General features: G+C 34.0%; 1 protein-coding gene across 1 annotated transcript; it reads left to right on the top strand.

Annotated features, from left to right (window-relative positions):
• Positions 1-25: 25 nt before the first annotated feature.
• On the top strand, positions 26-15,549 carry LOC138329735 (G-protein coupled receptor GRL101-like). Its single transcript, XM_069277023.1, has 18 exons — positions 26-180; positions 472-517; positions 2,152-2,315; positions 3,056-3,134; positions 3,586-3,737; positions 4,436-4,606; positions 5,964-6,074; positions 7,012-7,137; positions 7,539-7,751; positions 8,116-8,476; positions 9,210-9,361; positions 10,065-10,214; positions 10,702-10,818; positions 11,230-12,798; positions 13,068-13,225; positions 13,518-13,560; positions 14,088-14,314; positions 14,791-15,549. Exons 1-18 carry the CDS (start codon positions 162-164, stop codon positions 14,914-14,916), a joined length of 3,984 nt encoding a protein of 1,327 aa, XP_069133124.1. The 5' UTR covers positions 26-161; the 3' UTR covers positions 14,917-15,549.
• Positions 15,550-22,232: the final 6,683 nt, after the last annotated feature.

Raw genomic sequence — 22,232 nt, 5'->3', positions numbered from 1 at the left:
ATGAGATACTTCCGGGTTCGAACCGATGGAGGTACCGAACGACAATTACAACGACGACAATTTCCGATAACATAACATCGAGTGTCCTACAAGTCGAATACAGCTCCCTAGACGATACCGGTGGTTACGAGTGCCGTTCAAATCAAGAGACAATATTAGAGATGGTTTTTATACAGCACGGTATGTACCAATGCAAAAAGTAAATAAAAATAAGACAATAATTGCATTGATATATAACATGAAATCTTCGAAGGAACTCTCTTTCGTAGTATGAAGGTTTTCGTGGTAATACGATGTAACAATATGCAAATTAATCGTTGTTTCTTCATTTATAAGTTAAGTGCTTAATCTAATTTGTTTATTCTTAGTATATCAGCTAAATAGTATCAGTGAACATCTTTTTGTCTTTTAGAGTATCACTCTCAAATTTAGGTTTGGCCTAATATCTGTTGTTGATTTTCTTTTTCGTAGATACGTGTTTAGACAGGGACAAAGTAGAGAGTATTTTTATTCCTGGGTAAGTCTATACTCTCATTAATTAGTTTCGCTTGATATCATACTTTTGTGAAAGACCAATTAAAGGAAAAAATTCTATAATACTTTTTGGAAAGCTGATTGAGGTAATCAAATCTACTATATGTTAACATTAATCTTTATGGTACTATCATTATGTAATGTTACACAATTACCCTCTACGTTGTAACAATACATCGAAAGAAATACAGTCAAACCTGCTCTAACGACCGCCTGTATATAACGACCGCCTTTCTATAACGACCGGTTTTTAGACTCCCCGTGCGTTTTTACTATATAATGGCATAACGACCACCTGTCTAATGTGGCTAACGACCGGTCGTTTTAGCCCCGTCAAAGTTGTATAACGACCGGTCCCTGAGATCGACTTTTCGAGTACGGAGTACAGTGTATGTGTAGTAGCGTCCCTTTGACCTACTTCCGGTAATTAACTCCCTTTGTAAGCTAAAGGCAGCCATTACTGAAGCCCAAGCTATGAATTGTTTATACAGTATTGTTTGGTTTATAACCTAGCGGTCGTAACATTTGAGGTACAAATATGGTTGCCAACTTAAGGATGGACGTTTTAACGACCGTTTATGCCTATCAACGACTGAAATTATGTTTGGTCGCGAACGCCATGTGCATGAAAAGATCACTCGTAAAGCGTGATTTTGAAGCCACAACTCGGATGATACGGTAGGCAAAATAAAACATGCCGATTTATTTAATGTGTTCCGTTATTCATTGTCGATATTTAGCATTGTTTTATTACTAAGAAATGACCTGTACTTAAGATATTTCAAATTAGGCCAATAAATTTACGTTCTTCTTCTTTACGATTAGAGTCAGTCGGATTATCGCCCGTTGTGACCCGGGTATATTCTCGACGTGTTTCTAAATAAAATACGGTCCGATTTCTTGGTAGAAATGTTACTGAAAGTTAATATGTGTACCTTCATTGTGATTTTAATAGTTTTTAGACTGTATATTGTGAGAAAACGCATCCAAATCGATCTTTCATGTTCCGAGATTAATCCGTCAAAACTGGTTACACGGCAACATTACATACGACTTGGCAGCGAGAATATGTTGTAAAAAAATATTACACGCATACATTTTCTGAAAATAATCGTTCACAGATAATTCCGGGCCATGTGAAGTCAGTAATTAGGTAATGATTATGTTCATAGCTGAAAAAATCTACTTTGTATCAAAACGAGTTGATTTTGTTATGATCGAAATTTCCGATTGCATTAAAATAAAACGAACACAAATCACGGAAATATATTGAGACAATTATTTCTTAAATAATGCATGGCAATAAATATATAAACATCCAGTAGCAGGTCTGTTTTGTATTAATACAATTCTGTTTTATTTACTGGCTCGTTGGTTGGCATGAAAGCCCCAACCTGTCTATAAAGGCAACCTGTCTATAGTGACCGTTTTTCTGTCTCCCCTTCAGTGGTCGTTATAGACAGGTTTGACTGAACAAGTGTATACAAGAAACAAAGCCCAAAAAACTTACCGGAAAATTAACCGGACTTTTCCACCACACAAATAATCAATTGAATGCTTCACAAAAAGCTCATCAAAAGATATGAGATTTCATTGAGCGTTGTTTCATCGTTTCAGAAAAGGGTGTCTTTTTGTAAGTTCGAATAAAGGCCGAGATTATGACTGTAATAACATTGAAATATCCGACTGGAGAGATCAATTAGTCGCCACGGATATAATACAGAGATTTCTGTCCCATTACGGAATTGGAGGAGTTGGAGGAGAACAACATTTTCTGATAAGTAAGTTGATCAGGTTTTAATGACAGCTTACAGATAAATGAAGTACAAATACATCATCGATATCAGACTGATGGAAGAGTTTAAACAAGCTTATTTTTGTGTGAGATCAAATACCACGTAATTCGTGGATGAGTATCGAAAAGTAATTGCCGCGAAGACGCTTCAACTTCAGGAACTATATATATATCCATTAAACTGCGAAGCGCAAAAATAAACGGCCGTTACAAGGGCGTTAGGGCTGAAAATGCGAAGTTCAGTCGCCGCAGAAAAAGGTTGTTTACAGTACTAAAAAGACACATGTAAATAGTAAATACCTAAAGCGGAAGATGCAGGGATGTTACTCTCAATAAATGTGAAAATTTCGTTAGGAAATCACAGAAAACAAATTAAAAAAATCCGAACGAATCAACAATTGTTTATAGTTTGTGCTATATTGATACATGTCTTTTGTATATTTTGTAATATGTATTTTGATCAGATAAGAATGATAATGCAGACCCAAACTGTATGATAAACTTTTGATTTTATGGGCAATGTTAATATGTATCTTAACTTTGTGATTTTTATGAAAACATAATTTACATATATTCACTGACGACATTTTGTGATGGCCTGTTTGACATTTAAATGACAAAGGTTTATTTAGTTAGACTAATAACAACAATACTTTACTATCATTATCTTGATACATTGCATCAATGAGAATCACTTAAACCATTTTTTTATTTTATTTTTCTCAGAACTTACCAACAACGATAGAAATTTCCATTGGAAAAGCTTTATAAGAGACAATTCAAAACGCCTTTCATTTACAGCCTGGTGAGTTTTTTTATTGAAGAAAATGCTGATACTTCAAGGTTATGTGGTTAGTACAACCAAAGTACAATTATATATTCTTATCATTGTTACATATATATATAGTAGTTTATGCGGTGATGGCTCTCGAGTTGTTAAGGTGAAAAGACATGTAACCACTAGTTTTCCACCTGAAGGTTTCGCGTTCAAACCCAAATAGGGTATCATCAAAAACGTGTTAGACGTGTATAATTGTAAGTGTTTTAGTCTTAAGGAAAACTAAAATAGGCTGAAATTGTTCTGTTAATACAATCAAACAGGTTGTCGTAATTATTCAACCTGTGAGTGGTATGATCATTTTCACGCCGTATATCTATTATTGAATTAGTCTCGCCTGTCAAGACGTCGCACGTCTAGCTACTTGCAGAACATTTGCATAATAATCTTTGTACTTGTGTTCGTTTACATCTTCCAGGGGAGACTATCAATATGCTGATGAGTTCAGCACGTGCATTTCTATTTCGATCACGCCGGGTCGTACCTTCAGTAACTGGGTATATAGTAGGTGTTCTATGAAATACTCACTTTGTCTGAATTCTACAGGAACGGAGGAGAAAACAGTTCTGCGTAAGTACCGTAATTACAAAAAAACATATTCATGAATTATGTAATAATCACATATGTGTCGGTCGTGTAAATCAACATAAAACCGACAAGGTAATGTTGTAATTATTTGAAGATGGTATGACAAAATAAAATGTAAAACTCTTGGAACATTTAAGCTATTGTAGCTTCATTAGCTTAATTTGTGTTTAATTTCATAAAATTTGTAATGAAATGAACTTTCAGCGACATGTTATAAATTTTATGTAATCTTCATCTTACAACTGTGTAGAATAATACTTATAACTTTGGTACAAGCTAAAAGAGCATCAGCACCATCCAAAGGAACAATTGCTTTAATTTACAGTATATTGATCGAACATTTACAGGTTCAACAATCTAATTTAAACTCCATATATCTATTTAGCTTTGATGTTTAAATCAGCATTATTCAAATCGAAGGTAAACATAATATCAGATATTTCAGAGCTCATATTGAAATAAACTTGGACATACATTTTACAGTATAATGTATGAACTTTTAAGAAATATGTTACTCCAGGAGAAGACGCTTACGTACACTAAAGAATAGGTGTTTTTAACAAACTATTCACTTGTGGATACCCGTAAATGACCCTATTCAAGTTGCAAATGGACATTAATCAAATCAAATGATACTCCCAACCAACAGATGTTTTATGTAACATTTATGAAAATGTTAGTTCCAGCCACTCGTACACCTAATACCAGTGGATCGACAATGATACCCAATATCGTCCTTGCCCGCCTGTTTCGATGTCGACAGACAGGAGAATACATACTGTCCTATTTTGTGTGTGATCACCGCCCAGATTGTATGGACCAGTCGGACGAGAACGCATGTTCGGAAGGACGTAAGTGTTTTGTTGTAAATTGTGAAAAACACTAGTGATAGAAAATGGTGTCAAGGTCATCTATGTAATAACATACTTAACATTGTGACACTAAAAGTGAACACATAAATATGACATAAAACGACTTATGATAATATGTATCAACAGATTTATATATGGGATACTATGGAGCATACCTGACGATACTATTACCATGATATATTGCAAATGATCGGCATTATTCCATCCAATTTTTTTATTTCTATCATATTCATAGAAGAAAATGTTGTAGTGATTTTTACTGATGGTCTGACTAATTGTAATGATACTCAACTAGAACTGTCGAGTAGACGACTAATACCCCGCTCCACAAATTCAGTAATAACTCCATTAGTAGAGAGCATTACATATCCCTATATAGTTTACTCAACTTCCCTTTATGTCATAGTTTTGTGCACCAAATTTTATCAAACCTATCTGAAGTGATTTAGGAGGAGTTCGTCGGACAAAGATGTATCTATGGACAGACGGACAACCCGATTCCAGTAGACTGTCCCCACCCCATCCTCTCCCTCTCTTAACTTCGTTGTATTATACTTCGAAGTATAATTATTTAGTGTCTCTGTTTTGTTTCTGTTTATTGAACTGCCTAGGACGAGATTTAAAGGCTTTAAAAATTCTTTCAACAACCTATATCTCTGAGTTTGAAGCCCTCTGGTGACAATGGCCAGGTGTCTGTAGTTTCAATTTGTTTGTTACGCACGAGCATCCATATTTCTTTTTATGTAATGTTATTTAGTTTATCTCAGGAAAATAGAAAAAAAATAGAGGGTATTCCTTGTTTCTTGATGGGTTTCCGTTACATTTTCATCGAATGAGGTGAGATCTTTGATACGTTTCACGAGTGCGAAGTTTCCAACTCAGGAGATGAAATATTACCGGTATTCATCAAGAAACAAGGAATATTCTATTTATTACATGTTTGCTCGCTTCCATTTACAGAAGACCCTCGATCACTATTAGTTCTGTCAAAGTTTATTCCGCCATTGTGTTTCCCAGAGTTATTTGCCCTTGCGATTATTACATTGTATTTTTGTGAGCGTAACGTCCTATTTATACACAAAAGTATGACGTCATTTTTATGTCCAAACTAATAACGTAATAATCAAAATGATGATTTCACTGTCAATGCTGCATTCCGATTTGTCAAAAGCGAGGGAAAATATCAAAACTGATATTTTCACTTTAATGAAGTATATCGCTTTTATGTTCTCCCTAAAATCTTATACATTTGTATTTCACTGCGAGGATGTAATAAAACATGTAATGTGATTTCCTTGACAAACAACTATTTTATTATGTATTGTTCATTTTACAGGCGATATTAGTGGAGTGACTTTTCTCTGTGACAATGGAAAGTACATATCCCTGAATTTGGTGTGTGATTTTTATCGGGATTGTTATGACGGCTCCGATGAACGCAATTGCCGTACGTATATTTTGCTGTATACACTAGCAATAGAATTACGATGCATTTTACTAATATTTCTTCATCAGATATACTAACGATTTACTTGCATTGTTTACATTCTAGTCTGGTTTAAGGTTGATTATTGTTCTTCCAAATTACATACAGTGATATTTTAATGTATAATTACGTCATCGAGAAATAAGGTGGATCTCCTTCTTTGATGATCATGTTTTGTTAATAAGGGAGAAACATCCACGATCTGGGAAGACAATAATAACGATCGACTGTTCTCATTACCTTATCAATAAAATTCCCATCTTATCAAAAAACAGATTATTCTAAAATCGTCATTTATCGTACGGTTTAGGTCTTGATGTAGTTTCGGATGGATTGACCTATCAAATTACTGCTTCCTTATGTTTGCGCTGCAACGAAAACGTTTGCAAAAGGATTGTAGGATGATTTTCGCATATGTAGGCATCTTGACCAAAGAGCTCGGCATAGCTACATGTATATGTCGTTATCAGTTCATGTCAGAAATTGTTGTTTAATGAGAAAATGCATTACTCATGTCCGGGGAATATAGAGAACAACAGAATGTTATCCGTCATGGGATGTCGACAGATCTTCTATGAGTCGGAGTTATAATAAAGATTCGATTTTTTTTATTTAACAAAAAATAACGATTTGCACTGCTGCTCATGTATAGGGAGCACAAAGGACACCAGAACGTGATCTTTCGTGGGATGTTGTAAGATTTTCTATGAAAAGGGGCGATAATAAGGATATGATTGATATATTTCTTTAAGTTATTAACTAAAATAACGATTTGCGCGGTGGTAACATTTGCATTTGAACTCATGTTCAGGGAGTAAAAAGGACATCATCCTTAATGGTATATTTGTTTTATTTATTAACTAAAATAAGGATTTGCGCTGCCGCTTATGTTTTGTAGATAAACCGCACTGTGTATCGGGACAATGGAGATGTCACAGTGGTCAGTGTATCGCTGACCACAACGTCTGTGACAGTGAGGTGGAATGCCATGACGGATCTGACGAATGGTCAGACACGTGCAACGGTAAGTGGCGTATATGATCGTTGTTATAACTCTATCAGATTATTATACATGTATGTGCACACATTACCGATACACATCCATTCATTCCATTACATTATCTGTATACGTATGGATTGTATTGCTAGCTAGGTGAGGGCACCAAGGAAATTACACGAAACAAAATTACTACAAAACTGAAAACAGCATCGCCAGCATTTTCCCAGACTTGATTTTTTTAAACCTCTAAGATATTCATATCAATATGTTGTACATACATGGCATATCATGATTACAACAACCGTGTAATATATAGCAAAATCCGTTAGTTGACATCTATACAAATTGACTTAAATTTAAATAATGACCAAATAATAATGTTCTTGTTGATAAATAAATTGTTGAGTTGTTTGATATTTATATAGGTAACCTGAATCAGATTGAGTCTGTTAGGCCTTGCCCTTCCAGTCGACATGTTTCTATATATAGAATGTGCGATCATATCCCTGATTGTCATGACGGAAGTGATGAAAACCATAGTTCCTGTGACCTTGGTAACCCTACATATTCTTGCTCGACCTACTGTCTAAACAATTTATGTAACAATACAAAGGTCAGAGTTCATCTTGGAAACAGTGGTAAGCCAATCAAGCTTATCAAGATATAATGCCTAATCACTCTTTGAGCGTAACATATTGTTGTATTACAGTCATTTCGCGCCATTATATTCCTTTCTCCTGTCATGAATACGTGAGATTAACGTTTATATATATATATAACAAAAACAAGCAAAAACAACCGTAATTTGATAACAAAAACCGTAATTTGATAACTTGATACTTATTCAATGAGATTCAAGGAGAGATAACCAGATAAGAGAAAATTTTATGCAAATACGGAATAAATATGCTGGTCAAAATCACAGTCTAACATATGTACATGTAGTTATATTATGTTATGTAGAATGAAGTCATAAGTGACCTACTTTCCCGTTGTCTCCAGGTTTTGAATCGGTCAACTGCTCCTACCAGGGTTTAAAAACAGTTATGACGACCTGGCCTTTCTCGCCCTTTATGGACACCTCGCCTGATGAGGAACAATGTTCTTTTACAAGTAATAATCATGGATCAATCAACATCAAATTATTAACGGATCAACCTGTGTCTATCCGGTACAGAAATGAACACATTTTGACAACACTGATAGCTCGGTCAGGACATTGTACACAACATGTCGAGCTTTGCTTCAACAGTTTGCATTTGGCTAACCTGAACATTCATTTCACAAGCGATTTGGACGGCCTCTACATGCATAATTTGACCTACTGTGGAAATAACAGGCAGACGTGTGATCCCTATTATGGGTATGTATGGTCGATTTCCTTAAAGAAGAGTTCTCATGTATCAGCGCTTAATTCACGTATTCTGTCAACAACATTTTCTTTGTGTTTTCCTTTATATGCTTTATTTCCAACTTTTCAAGTAATTCAAAATGTAAGTTACATTGTAGAATATGTAAGCATCACTATTGTGTAATTTCAACGGGTTGTGAAAGAAATTTTGTAACGGATTCAAACAAAAGTTTGTAAACTAAATTTATTTCATAACCCCATGAAATTAAAAAAAGATAGTGATATCAATGCTTATATTTAATTTTCTAGACTACTTGATAGATAACTTGAAAAATAAAATACGTTTACACGTACTTTCCGTTGATTTTCCACGGGTTTTTTTCCAAATCAATAAGAAACGTCAGTGTTGCTATTGTAACGTTACGATAACGTATAGTTTCCGCGCCTTTTTGGTTTTTTCATAGTGGTATGAAAAAATGAATCGGCCAAACAGAAAGCCAGATTTAGTATGAAAACGAAGAAAATTAATTATATAAATACATTTGTATTTATCGCAGTCATTTCAAAACCAAATATTAATAATGCCTTCATAAAATATACACACTTCTAAGGTAATTGCGTGCATGATACCATTCTTCGTCGTATGAAGTACTTAGGCTCTGCTAATAATCGAAATTTTGTATATGTCATTAACAGACGAAACTTATTATATTTAGCTTCTTATTAATCTTTGTACAATCGACAGTTGTTATATAGAACCCCCAATCATCCACCCCTCATGTCTTGGAGAGACTACAATTTTAACAGGGGACGACGTACCAATTCGCTGGATACAATTGAGACAAAATGATGACTCCAGGCCTGTGTTACGTATATCTCCACTAAAGTGTTTTGAAGGTAAGGTTTGTTGTTTTTGATTGCCGGATTATCCACAACTGTTGGCTGTCATGGCGGTAGAAGACGCACGAAGCCAATGTTCCCTAAATGATAATAACTCAGAAAATCCTATTTCTCTCTCAGAGCTTTACCTTTATGGCATTCACTGCGCCAGAGCGTGTAATATCAAATAAGTTGAATAATCATTGGAAAAACCAGGAACTTTTTTGCAGTTATAAAGCAACAATAATATCATTGAAAACATAATTTTTTATAGTGTCTATAACAGGTTATCAATGTATTTGTCTTAATATGTATCTATACGAGTCTGGTTTAAAAACTCCTGAACCAGAATAAATCTCATCTTATCTTATAGGCAAACAGTCTGTTGAATTTGTATATAGTCTCCTAGTGATAGTGAAACCTTCATGTGTCATCAATCGTATGTTTATCTTGGATGGCTTTCATCGGTTAAAGTTAACATATTTAAGATGAAATCAATTTAGAAAAAAATAACCTAACTTGTTTTGAATGTCGCATAGTAATGAAACGACTGTTTAATATTGTCTGTTATCCGGCAAATTTCGGAAATGATGTCAATCTTAACCCGTCGATCTGTAATATTTATTACGTCCTTTTTATTTATCCATACAAATGTTTCAATTGCTACAAACTAACTTTAAGAAATTTTGCTAATCTTTAAAGCGTTTGGTTCTTTATTAAGATGAATCTCTAATCGATTCAAAGTATTTTGAGCCACAGCTTCACTGTCAGAATGGAATGAGCTATTATCCACATCATAGATGTTTGATGAACTTTGACGTTACTGGGGAACCTAGTGCATGCCGGGATCTGACTCATCTACAAAACTGTGGTAAGTATAGCACACAATACATATGATATACATCGACTTCCTGATAAGAAAGCTACCCTTTTTTTAATAATACATTCATACATGTCTAATGGATAAATGACGAAATCGGAAATAAAAACAGAGAGCGCATATGACATCAACAGTTCTTTTTGAGGCACAAAACGTCTGCAATTACAAACGTTATGCCCCACTCGGTATCCTGTTTTGCTTAGTCTATTGTCAAAATGATATGTGACGTGTAAAAATGATATGGGACGGAGAATTCTAATACTAAAGTTTCCCCCAGCGTTTTTGCCGCATGGCATGACAACTGATTATCTTGATCGACTACACTAATACACTTAATTCAATTATAACTGTATGCAAAGATGGGAAATAGGAATTGATATATACAATTTAACTAGTTAATATTTTTATTTGGTATGGGTTAACCGTTGAAATAACAGACCAATACCAGCTTTGAATGGCTGGATATTTTTTGTTTCAGAAACGTTTTCTTGCCCAGAGAACTATATGAAATGTCCAAACTCCTACTGTGTACCAGCCCGACTACTGTGTGATGGAATTCCACACTGTCCGAATAGCGAAGACGAGCAACATTGTGGTAAAGATACGACAGCAGTAAAATTAGCATTGCAGACGTCGAAATCATATATTTCAAACTTGTTTTCAAAATTTCAAAGACTAGTATTTAGTAATTTAGTCAGCTACAGTCAAACCTGCCTTAGTGACCCCCGCTGCATAAAGACCTCTGTTTAATAAAACCACTTTTTTCCGGGGTCACAAATGATATATTACACTTATTCGACGTGTATAAAGACTACATGGCTATAAAGACCACCTGTTCTTGGTCCCTTTGATGGTTTTTATAAACAGGTGTGAGTATACCTGATTTTCTTTAGTGATGGTTTCATTAAATTTCATTTTGCACTGTACATCTTTTGGGTAGATAACTGTTGAATAAACGGTAAGTGTGTTCAAGAAACTATTTAAAGCTTCTATTTCATTTTTATAGACGCCTTCACCTGCCCTGGATATTTCCGATGCCACATCAGTACGACATGCATCCCACTAGAACAGGTTTGTGACGGTGTTTCCCAGTGTCCACGAGCTGACGATGAGCGACATTGTGACGTCATTTGTCCAGATGGATGCTCCTGTAAGGGATTGATATTTCAATGCGTAGTCGACAACGTGAATAGATCTCTCTTGTTTAGTGAACTTCCGAGAACAACACGAGGGCTGAGTGTTCGGATGCGCCTTTCGGACTGGACGGGAAACCTTCCAATTTCATTTCCTGCAATGTTCTTCCTTTCAATGCAACATTGTCAGATCAAATCATTATCTTTCGGAAATACTTCAGTTTTATCTGATCTGAAATCCCTTTTAACCCTTGACCTTAGTAATAATAACATAAAAATCATACCGGCAGGTTCGTTCGCAATGCTTTCGCTTTTACAATATCTCATTCTAAACCATAATCCAATTGTTACTATAGAAGAGAATGCTTTTTCGGGTTTACGTTTGCTGAAAGAGTTAAATCTTTTTGGTTGTCAACTCCATACTCTGTCGTCGAACACTTTTGCTGAATGTGATGCATTAAACTACTTAAACCTCAGCTCAAACCTAATACATAGGATCGACCATGATACATTCAGGAATCTAGCTTATGTGAAGACGTTAGATCTGCGCTATAATGAAATAGTGCTGGCGGAACACGTATTTAAAGGCTTATTTAGTCTGAGTGTTCTGTATGTCGACTCTTACACACTTTGCTGTGCAAAACCTGCTTCGGTTACTGATCAAAACTGTTTCGCCCCACGAGACAGTATTTCTTCTTGTACAGATCTAATCCGTGTGTCCTTTCTGAGAGTTGCTCTCTGGGTCATTGGTCTATGCGCAGTGCTAGGAAATATATTTGTGTTAGTTTACCGATTAAAGTACGATAGGATAAATCTGACGAAGAGTTACTCTATCTTTGTGATCAGCTTGAGCTTATCAGATATTCTGATGGGGATATATATGGTAATTATAGGGGTTGCTGACGCTGTCTACAGAGGCCGCTATGTCTGGGAAGAGATGAGTTGGCGACACAGTGCCATATGCACAATTAGTGGAATTCTGTCTACCATTTCCAGTGAAGCTTCCGCTTTCGTTATTTTGTTTATTACACTTGACAGAACAATGGCCATCGTATTTCCCTTTTCATCTCGACAATTTACGATGAAGTCAGCTATGGTAACGTCTGCCTTTCTTTGGGGTCTTTCAATTGTAATAGCAATAATACCAATTTCGGCTTTCAAAGATTACTTCCAGGGTGAATTTTACAGTTCTTCCGGTGTGTGTCTTGCACTTCCATTGTCAGATTCAGCCACGCCTGGCTCTGAATTTTCAGCTGCTATTTTCGTCGGACTTAACTTTGTCATTTTTCTTGTGATCGCAATTTGCCAAGTTGCAATTTACAAAAGGAGCATGACCCACCAAAGTCTGAGAAATACGACGAAAAAGCAGTCCCGGGACATCGCTGTAGCCCGGACACTCACGGCGGTAGTGACTACTGATTTCCTCTGCTGGTTTCCCATAGGTGTTCTAGACAAGTGAAATATTTTCTTTAAGACTTTTTTTTCAAATTGATACAAATCTGAAAATCTAAATCAGTACGTTTCCTGATTTAGAAAATAAACACTCAAACTGTTATGAATCACGTTTATCAATCTTCATTGTCTTGGATCGTACTGAATATTTGCGCATCACCTATACAAATAGTTTGTCATTGGGTATAAATAAAAGATCCTGTACTTTAAAGTAGAAAAATACAATAAATTTGAAGTTCTATATGTTAGGGAAGCTTAGTTTTTTGCGATATATCTTCTATTGTAGGTATGTGTACCTCCTTTGGTGGAAGTTTGTCGGGAGATGTGTACGCCTGGATAATGATACTGGTACTTCCCATCAATTCGGCATTGAATCCTTTCCTGTACACATTTGCGAACACTTTAAAACGGAGAAAGGTATTCATTTATGAACGCGTATCAATTCGTGCGATCACAATTCTTCAGTCCATGAAAGAAAATCATAGCACGCTAATCTCATTAGCTAATCTCAATGATAAGATTACTGCTTAATTATGTTGATTTCCAATTACATTATGATGTCCAGTTTGTGTTTAAATGACACGAAACTGTAACGACGTCTATTTTTTTCAAGCATGTAAGCGTTGTCGTCGAAATATTAATTATATACGGCATAATTTGCTTTATTCCTACTGAATAGGTTCAGCGACAGTATTTACTTTTTTTACAGAATCAAAGTCGTCTACAGTCTTGTTATAGAAGAACAAAATCAGGTTAGTAGTTTTATCACAGACGTTTTTATCTGTTTTTGTTTCGTTAATATTGTATATCGTAGCTACATTACTTGCATGTAGGTATTCATTGGGACTTTATCATGCTGTTTTCCCGAAAAGTATGACATTATGCTCGCAGACAAATGCCGTCACAATCAGTACCTGCCCGCAAAGTGCAGATAACTCTGCATAATGCAAGTGTAGAATATCTTTACGGGCGATGACGAATGCGTGCATTTTTCAAGCAACAAAGAGGAATAAAAGAAGTATAATGTATTTTTGTTGTTTGAATATTATTGTTGATCTTTTATTTCCACTTACGCAGAAAATTGTAAATAACGATACCTTCATACAAAACTTGACTGGATAAACAGTCATAATCATTTGTTATAATATTTCAGCACGAATAATTATAAACATGTATTCTTAAAAAAAAGTTGTGATGATTACTTATAATAAAAAAATTAATAAATTATATTTTTAAAGCCATGGTATTTCTGTTTTATAAATACTGTGTTGTTGTATAGAAACCGAGATGACTAATGTAGTTCTGGACGTGTTGAAAACGTTTCGCCAACAAAAGGGAAGCAAATCTCTTCTTAAATATCTGCGTGACCCGGATACAGTCATTGAAGTCAAGGAAGCATTCAAGATAGTTCACCAGCTGTCTAAGAGTCTAGCCTATCTCCACCAACATGATCTTGTCCACGGAAATATATCTACTGATTCCGTAGATATATCGTTGAAATATAAGGTCTGTAATACGCTTATAACTTTCCTTTTTTACTTAACATAATTAGTTTACGCATTTAAACAGTTTTGGGGGGTAATTTCAGGTAATTTCAATGGTTTTCAACTGAATGCTTACATTTTTGTACGTGAGCATTTAACGTAAAATCATTTGGCAAATAATTAGTTAACGCATTCAAACAGTTTTAGGGTAAATTTGAATAGTTTTCAACTGTTTATATTCCCAATTTTCTAACCAATTAAGATATTATAAAGAGATGCGATGGGTATCTTTCTGTTACATACCAAACATAATTGATATTTATTTTAATAAATACTCGAATAACGAATAATGTTCTTCGTAGGTAATAAAATGAAAATAATCTACTTTTTTCATATATACCAGTGAACAGGAGTTCTTGAAATATGTGTTTTACAACGAACGGTTTTAATACAGAGAGTGACAATTGTAGTTATCCTGTGTTTGTTTAACGTTTACAGAAAGTGACAGATGCAGTATTTTCTATGGATCATCACAAAGTATCCCGTGATTCTGAACAGTTAAAGGACATCCACGACCTCGGTCTCGTGGTGAAGGCCTTGCTGAGGAAAATCAATCTTCCATGAACACCTCATCAAATCCTGATATGGAGGCCCCAGATAATGTGTCAGACAACGATTCAAATTGTATGATATAAACATGGAGAAAATATGTGGTTGAGAGGATGTTATTCTTCGTGTACTGTATACCATTTTCTTGATTCGCGAATTCGCGATTAACCGAAATGCGTGAAAGTTTATCTCCGCGAATATATAGAAACATTCTATTCAATTTTTAAATATGCGTTTTGACAAAATAAATCGCCAAATTTGATTCAGATCCGCGGAAGAAGAAATGTTTACAGCATCAATGGTATTACCTTTGGTCACCTTCAGTTCGGTTTGTGGAAATATTTTGCTGTGTCAAAGCCTGTTCCTTTTATGAAAATTAGAAGAATGAAACTGTAATTTTATATTGACTTTGTATTCGACATGTTATATTTTTAAGTTTCATTCCATTTCTTTTGTTATAATTTGTAATTATTATGTTTACCAGCGATGTGGCACTTCATCCATGATAACACATTTTACAACTAATTCGTTACATTTAACAACCTATTTGCAACATTTTACAACTGATTTGTCACATTTTACAACTGATATGTCACATTTTATAACAAATATGTCACATTTTATAACAAATTTGTCACATTTTATAACAAATTTTATTTATTGTTTGCCACATTTTACAACTAGTCATATTTTGTTTATTTATTTATTTATTTATCACAATTCACATGTCACTTATTTGTCCATTTTAAACTTATTTGTTACATTTTACAATTTTTTTTTACATTTTCCAACTTCATTGTCACATTTTACAACTTATTTGACAAATTTAAAACTTATTTGACATCTTACAACTTATTTGTCACATCTAACAACTTTATTTGTCACATTTTACAACTTCATTTCACGTTGAAGAAACCATTTGTCACATTTAAGAAATTATTTGTCATATTTAACAAATTCATTGTCACATTTTAGAACTTACATATGTCACAATTTACAATTTAATATGTCACATTTTACTATTTATATGTTACATTTTACACAACTTATTTGTCACGTTTTTAACTTTTTTCCCCATTTTAAAACTCATGAAATATATTTCATAATTTATATTTATCAGAATCTACAACTTATTTTGCTACATGCCACACAATGTACAAAGTATTCATTACGTTAATTACATGACACTTCCATATATCAGACGACAATGTTTTTATCACCAATCGCAATGCTTTCATAGCTTGTCACTAGGCTACTTTCAAGCGCTTAGCTGTACCACTACAAAGACAAAAGTTTAGTTACTAATGTTATATATTGTTCACAAGTTACAGCATCGTGTTGTGTATCTACTATCTGCTTTGTATTGTATTTATTTTTTGCGAAATATACCATTCTTAACTAAGAAACTAATTTTGGTACGATACTGTTTTGCAGTATATGTTGAGGAGTAGTTAGACATTTATGGATTCTGCTATATCTATGTAGTGTATCTGTAAGGCTTCAACTCTGACATATCATATACTCACACATTACCACTCCATCGCCATGTGTCACTCTCAAACCATAGTTTAAACTTAAACATTGCTTAAACATAATACGTTTCCAACCTTGAGACACATTTCGGCATTTATTACTATCCAAATATTTTCGCTACGTTTAAGTAATGTCAAAATGGTAAAACTTGTAAATACATTTGTAGGTGAACAAAATGGTTGATAGTGCCGACGGTTGTTTGGGGGTCGCCTACAAATTTAAATGTGGTGTGGTACTAATACAGGGTTTACATATATCGCAGTATCAAAACCGTCAACTGAGCCAAACAAAATTGTTGTTCATATATGTTCCTATATTTACATTGTCCATTTGTGACAATGCAACACATGCAAAATCCTGCAATGTTCATATACGTCAACATATAATTATGCAGACAATATTTTTCATTATTCCTACAAAGTAATTGTTTTACAATATCTACAGCGTACGCGTTCATAAATGTAAAAGTAAAACATAGTAACTGTTTTGATAATAATAAACAAGAACATTAAACTAAGTTAACTTAAAATAAGTTTTTGATTTTTGTGTATATGTATGTGGCGCAGTGGTAGAAGGCGCAGCTATGTGGCGCAGTGGTAGAAGGCGCAGCTATGTATGGCTAGGCGATTGGGTGCCGTAGATCGTAAGTTAGAGGCCCGGATAGGGCACGAGTCAATAAATTGTCATGCTTTGTTAAATTGTGTTTCTTTGATATTTTTTCAAATTTATAGTCGTTTTTTTACATTTGTGTAATGTATACCGGAATAATTGTGAAGCCGTTAAATGTTGTTGTCTTTTCTTGAGTATGGGGTAAGATTTGAAAATGAAATATCTGAAATTTAAGTTCAGATTTTCTAATTAATTTTAGTCTAGCATTTTGTTTTATGGTCAAAGCCATAAAATAAATAATATATTGCTGAAATTCGAAATATGAATGGATGTCTTCAGTCTCGATATTCCGGGGTTGCTGCCGTATTATCCACCTCTGGGCTATGTAATGACGAAACCGAAGGCATTTTAGGGAAACAAGCCTGACCAATCACATTCCTACATATACTAAATTACAGACAGCGCCGCGCAGCGTCAAAGCCCTAATTCGATATTCAAAGTACCAACTACCTGTTTCATCTGGTGTCGCACACACCGCCTTCAGTTTTACTATGACATATCTTAGGGGTGAATATCACGACAGTAGAGTAACCCATGGATTAACGACGTTTATCAAAGTATGATATTTTTTATGACATTTATTTTTGTTGATATTGATGCCGGAGTTTTGCAGACAGTGCGTTGTAGATTTTTTTTGTAAATATATGCATTAAGTTTGATGCTTAAGTAAGTTATATTACATCAAAGTTCAGGCAATGGGCAACGTTGCTAGATAAGAATGTTAAAAGCTTCTCAAAACTAAAGGTACATTGCACCCCATAACAAATCCACCCAAATTCGCCTATGGCAAATCGCGTTTTGGTTCAAATTCGAAATGGCCACCATAACTATATGGTCAATGTTTTAAGCTATTGGCCTAGAAATGTGAACCGAAAATAATTGTGGATAATCTAACATTTGGGAACAACTGTGATGCCGTTAATTTTCTCGAGTGAAATATCTTGAATTTAAGTTCAAAGCAGGTATTCTGATTACTTTTAGACTAGCATTTTATTTTATGTACATCTCGTCAAACCTCTTCCTTCTAACACCTACACTAATTAATGTAACATAATGTTTAAAGTATTTATAAAAATGACATGTTACGGAGTATTGGTTTTGATATAATAATAAGCTATTTGAAACTGTCGTTCAACCAGTAATTATGTATGGATCATAAGAATTTTGGGGATTACCAAAATCAAAATCGCGAAAAGATCAGGCAAATGTATGTGTGAAAGACTATGTCAAGGTTTCGAAAAAAACGTCGCGAAATATGGTAATCACCAACAACTCCCCATTGGATTGATAGACATTGATGACGTTGTTGAACCAAAAAAGACTTATATTTTGGAACAAACTGTATCCAGGTGTTCAGCAAATGAATTATTTGTGTGGTAACTATTGTTTATTGTACGGCTATGCACGTTTGTTATCGGCGGAAGACCACTTAGTCCCAAAAGTTTCATATATGACATATTTACAATCGTAGCACAATTTTGAAACAACGGAAAATTTATTTGATTATATATATCAGTGCTTTTGACCATCTTGCTTCTCATGGTGATCATTCAGCAAACGAGTAGTGCATAACCATAACCACATGAATTTTCTGCAGGAAACTGATACTTCAAATCCGTTACCTAATTCCCTATGGACTCCTGAAAAGAAGTACCCAGCATAAGCATGGAAACTTAAGAAGTTAATAAAACTCTCCTATCGACACGAAAAAGAGTTTGTAGTTTCTTGGTGATGTAGTCAATCTACGAAAAACATGTTTTTACATTTCTTGTAAATTATATTGATGTCCATAAATTTATTCGTTTAGACAATTTGGAAGATATTCAGAAATGCTCATTTATCCTTGGCAGAAATCATGAAATTTTACTCAATGAAGATAGATGGTCAACCTTATTGACCAATCTAGCAACTGTTGAATAATATGAAGCAGGAACTGTCTATTTTGATTATTTTGTTACTATATATAATTGTCAAACATGCCAATAGATGTCCAATTCGAATGACCAATCTGGCAACTTTTGTAAATAATGTGATCCAGCAATTGTCCATTTTGGGTTTGACATACAAACGTGTTTGTAAATCGCTGTAAAGAGGAAATAAAAAAAATGTCTGCATGTCTACTCCCTGCTAGGCGAAACTTAAATTGTGTTTTTGTACCTCATTAACATTGTTAATATATTCAAAGTAATCGACTGGCGATAATTTATGAATGCATTGGGCTTAATAATTGACCAGATTTGTGATTTAAATGAAAGGAAAATAAAAAAATAATACATATGAAAAAAACTATCACAAAACTTACACAAAGAATACATAAATGATACCACCGAACATTGTGTATTTTCAGAAAAGAAACTTCAATTGGAGGTAAACAGGTTTCTGATTCTCGTTTCATGCTAGCGAACGTTCAGGGTATCGCTATGTAATGAAGTCGAAAGGTATCGAATCCCGTGCGAAGTATGCCAATTAGAATACAAAAATGGTTATTAACGGCTTAATTGTATCTATGATATACAAAACAGACATTTCAATGTCAGGATTGTTTTTTACTTTTATTTTCATGTCATTCCAAAATTATGTCTGACATATCATTTGTATATGGAGCTCAGCATTATTAATTTGTAAGTGGTTCGATGGATGAGGAAACCAATCAGCATTATTTTGTGCATTCTATGGTGGCAGATTAAATAAAAGTCAATTATTATTACACTAGCATCGGATTTAAAACAAGCAATCAACAATGCGCATTAATGTACGATTCACTTCCTTATTAAAAATAGAATTGAAAGTCTTATAAGCAATATTTCGTCACCTGCTTCTATTGGTTCGAAAAGTACAAAAAGGCCCAGAGACCTAACTTAAATGGCTACCAAGTTTGTAAACATGAATAAATTGGCCTTCATTCAAAGCCAAATATGCCTTCTTGTGAAGTTCTGAGATGCCGGAAAACCGGAGCTCTTGGAGACAAACCACTGACCTGCAGTCAGCCTTGAACATAAATATGCACTATATTTACATTCAGTGACAAGCGATGTGATACACTTATTATATAAACATGTAAATGTTTGAAAAAACGATAATTCGCGTTTTGAATAAGCGATTACCCCAGTGACGTGTTATTAATGGATAAACGTTATTGCTTTGAGCCAACTATTAGAAATACAACATTAATAATTGAAATGTTTTTCTCAAATGTGCCGCAAAATAAATATCACTCACAGATACCAAATGAATCGCCGAAGTCATAAGAGTGTTCAGATATTCCTTATGACAACGTGTAATAGGTCATGATTGTCATCTGTCAGAATGGCATTAACGCTATGTCAAGTAATGATATGTGCTGTATAGATGGTGTGAGTGTTCGTTGAACACTGTGCGGGAGTTATCAGCAGCATCGCAAAATTATTGGCATTTTATTGACGTTGTTTAAACAAAGATTTTTTTCTTTAGACAAAGTATTCCATTGTAGGAAAACATCAACGATCGACCTTCATACTAACCAACCAATGACCTTTATTGTGGAGAAGAAACCAATCAGCATAGATACATATATTTCAAATATGTAGACCCAAATGTAATGGGATGTTAAATCTCACCATGAGGTTTTACTGCTTGAGAGCCGGAGATTTCCGCCTATTAGCAATTACTGTTCACTCCAGTTAAGAGGCACTTTCCCTTGCCTAATTATATTTATTTTGTATTTTTCTGAGGTTCAAACACCAGAAACATATATGCATAGAGATTGGAAACTCGTTGTTTGTCTTTGTTGATTTCCGCCTATTAGCAATTACTGTTCACTCCAGTTAAGAGGCACTTTCCCTTGCCTAATTATATTAAAGTGTATTATTTTAATCATAATATTTTTGCATTAGTACAAAGTTTAAACATTACATCATGGTTTGAAATGACCAGTTTCCCCGATTAATATAATTAAAATTATTTTTGAAAGTATGGAAATAAAGAATTTTATCTGGTTTTTCAAAAATCAGACATTCAAAACCGGAGTGAATTTAGTTTTTTTCAGTATATAAGTGTTTTTTTTTCCAAAATTGTACTTAATCATCTGTGAAAATTACTGAAGTTTTGTATCATATCAAAGTAATTCTCCTGTATTTTACTATTTAAGACTGTAAGTGTTTCTTCATATACGCCCAAGCAACCCAAAGTATACGCTACGGAAAAATGTATCTCTTGCTCAGAATTATTTAAATATACAAACTATGAATTAATATACAGTTTGTTATACATTAAAATTTGAATAAAAAAGAACACAAAACTTATAGAAAAAAAACTCACCTTTTACTTCTTCTTAATTTGATATTAACGCATAAATGATTGTATTTGTAAAGATGTTTGTGGGGAAACAAGGTGGGAACTTATCTTTACATGCCAACTTAAATATTATTTTTAACAAATAACTCTAAAACACAATACATTAAATAAGGTGAAAAGGTCAATAATGGTCTCTTAAAAGTTAAAGCCCCATTACGTTGTAATTTTGTTTCATTGGAAAGAAACCAAATCAAGAACCTTTCATAAGGGATGTTAATGTATATTTTAGCAAAGTTTGGTGAAAGCATAATGGGAAAACATCAAACACATAAATACGTAATAGCAGTAATATATAGTAGTCTTAGACAATACATACATACGAAGTGGATACGTGTTTATTATTTCTATGACCATCGTTATTTATTTATTAGTATACATATTTTACTAATGCCTGTATATAAATGACTGTATCATCTTTTGTTTTATATTTGAAAAGTTTTCAAATAAACGAGATGTTAGTTAAATTCCACACAAGCACTGCTTTGAAATCGTGCCAAATGCGTATTCCGCGAATAAACCAATTTCAATTTCTCGCCATAATTAAGGATTAACATAGGTAGGATGTCTGTGTAAATATCTCCAAAACGTAGTACATTGACTTTAATCCTTAAAGTGCATCCTACAAAAGTCTATCTCTTCTAAATTCCATACGTATCATTACGCCGTTTTATCAACAAATAGGAATCGACGTTAGAAACGGCAACGCCTTTTGTTCATTTCTAGACTAATAAAGTAATATATTAGCCAATGAAAATGTTCCTTACAAGACAGATTGAAGTATATAAACAACTACACGA

Source organism: Argopecten irradians, chromosome 8 (assembly GCF_041381155.1).
Source record: "Argopecten irradians isolate NY chromosome 8, Ai_NY, whole genome shotgun sequence".
NCBI classification, from domain to species: domain Eukaryota; kingdom Metazoa; phylum Mollusca; class Bivalvia; order Pectinida; family Pectinidae; genus Argopecten; species Argopecten irradians.
Note: the sequence above shows the minus strand (reverse complement) of the source record. Positions and strands in the feature narration are given on the sequence as shown.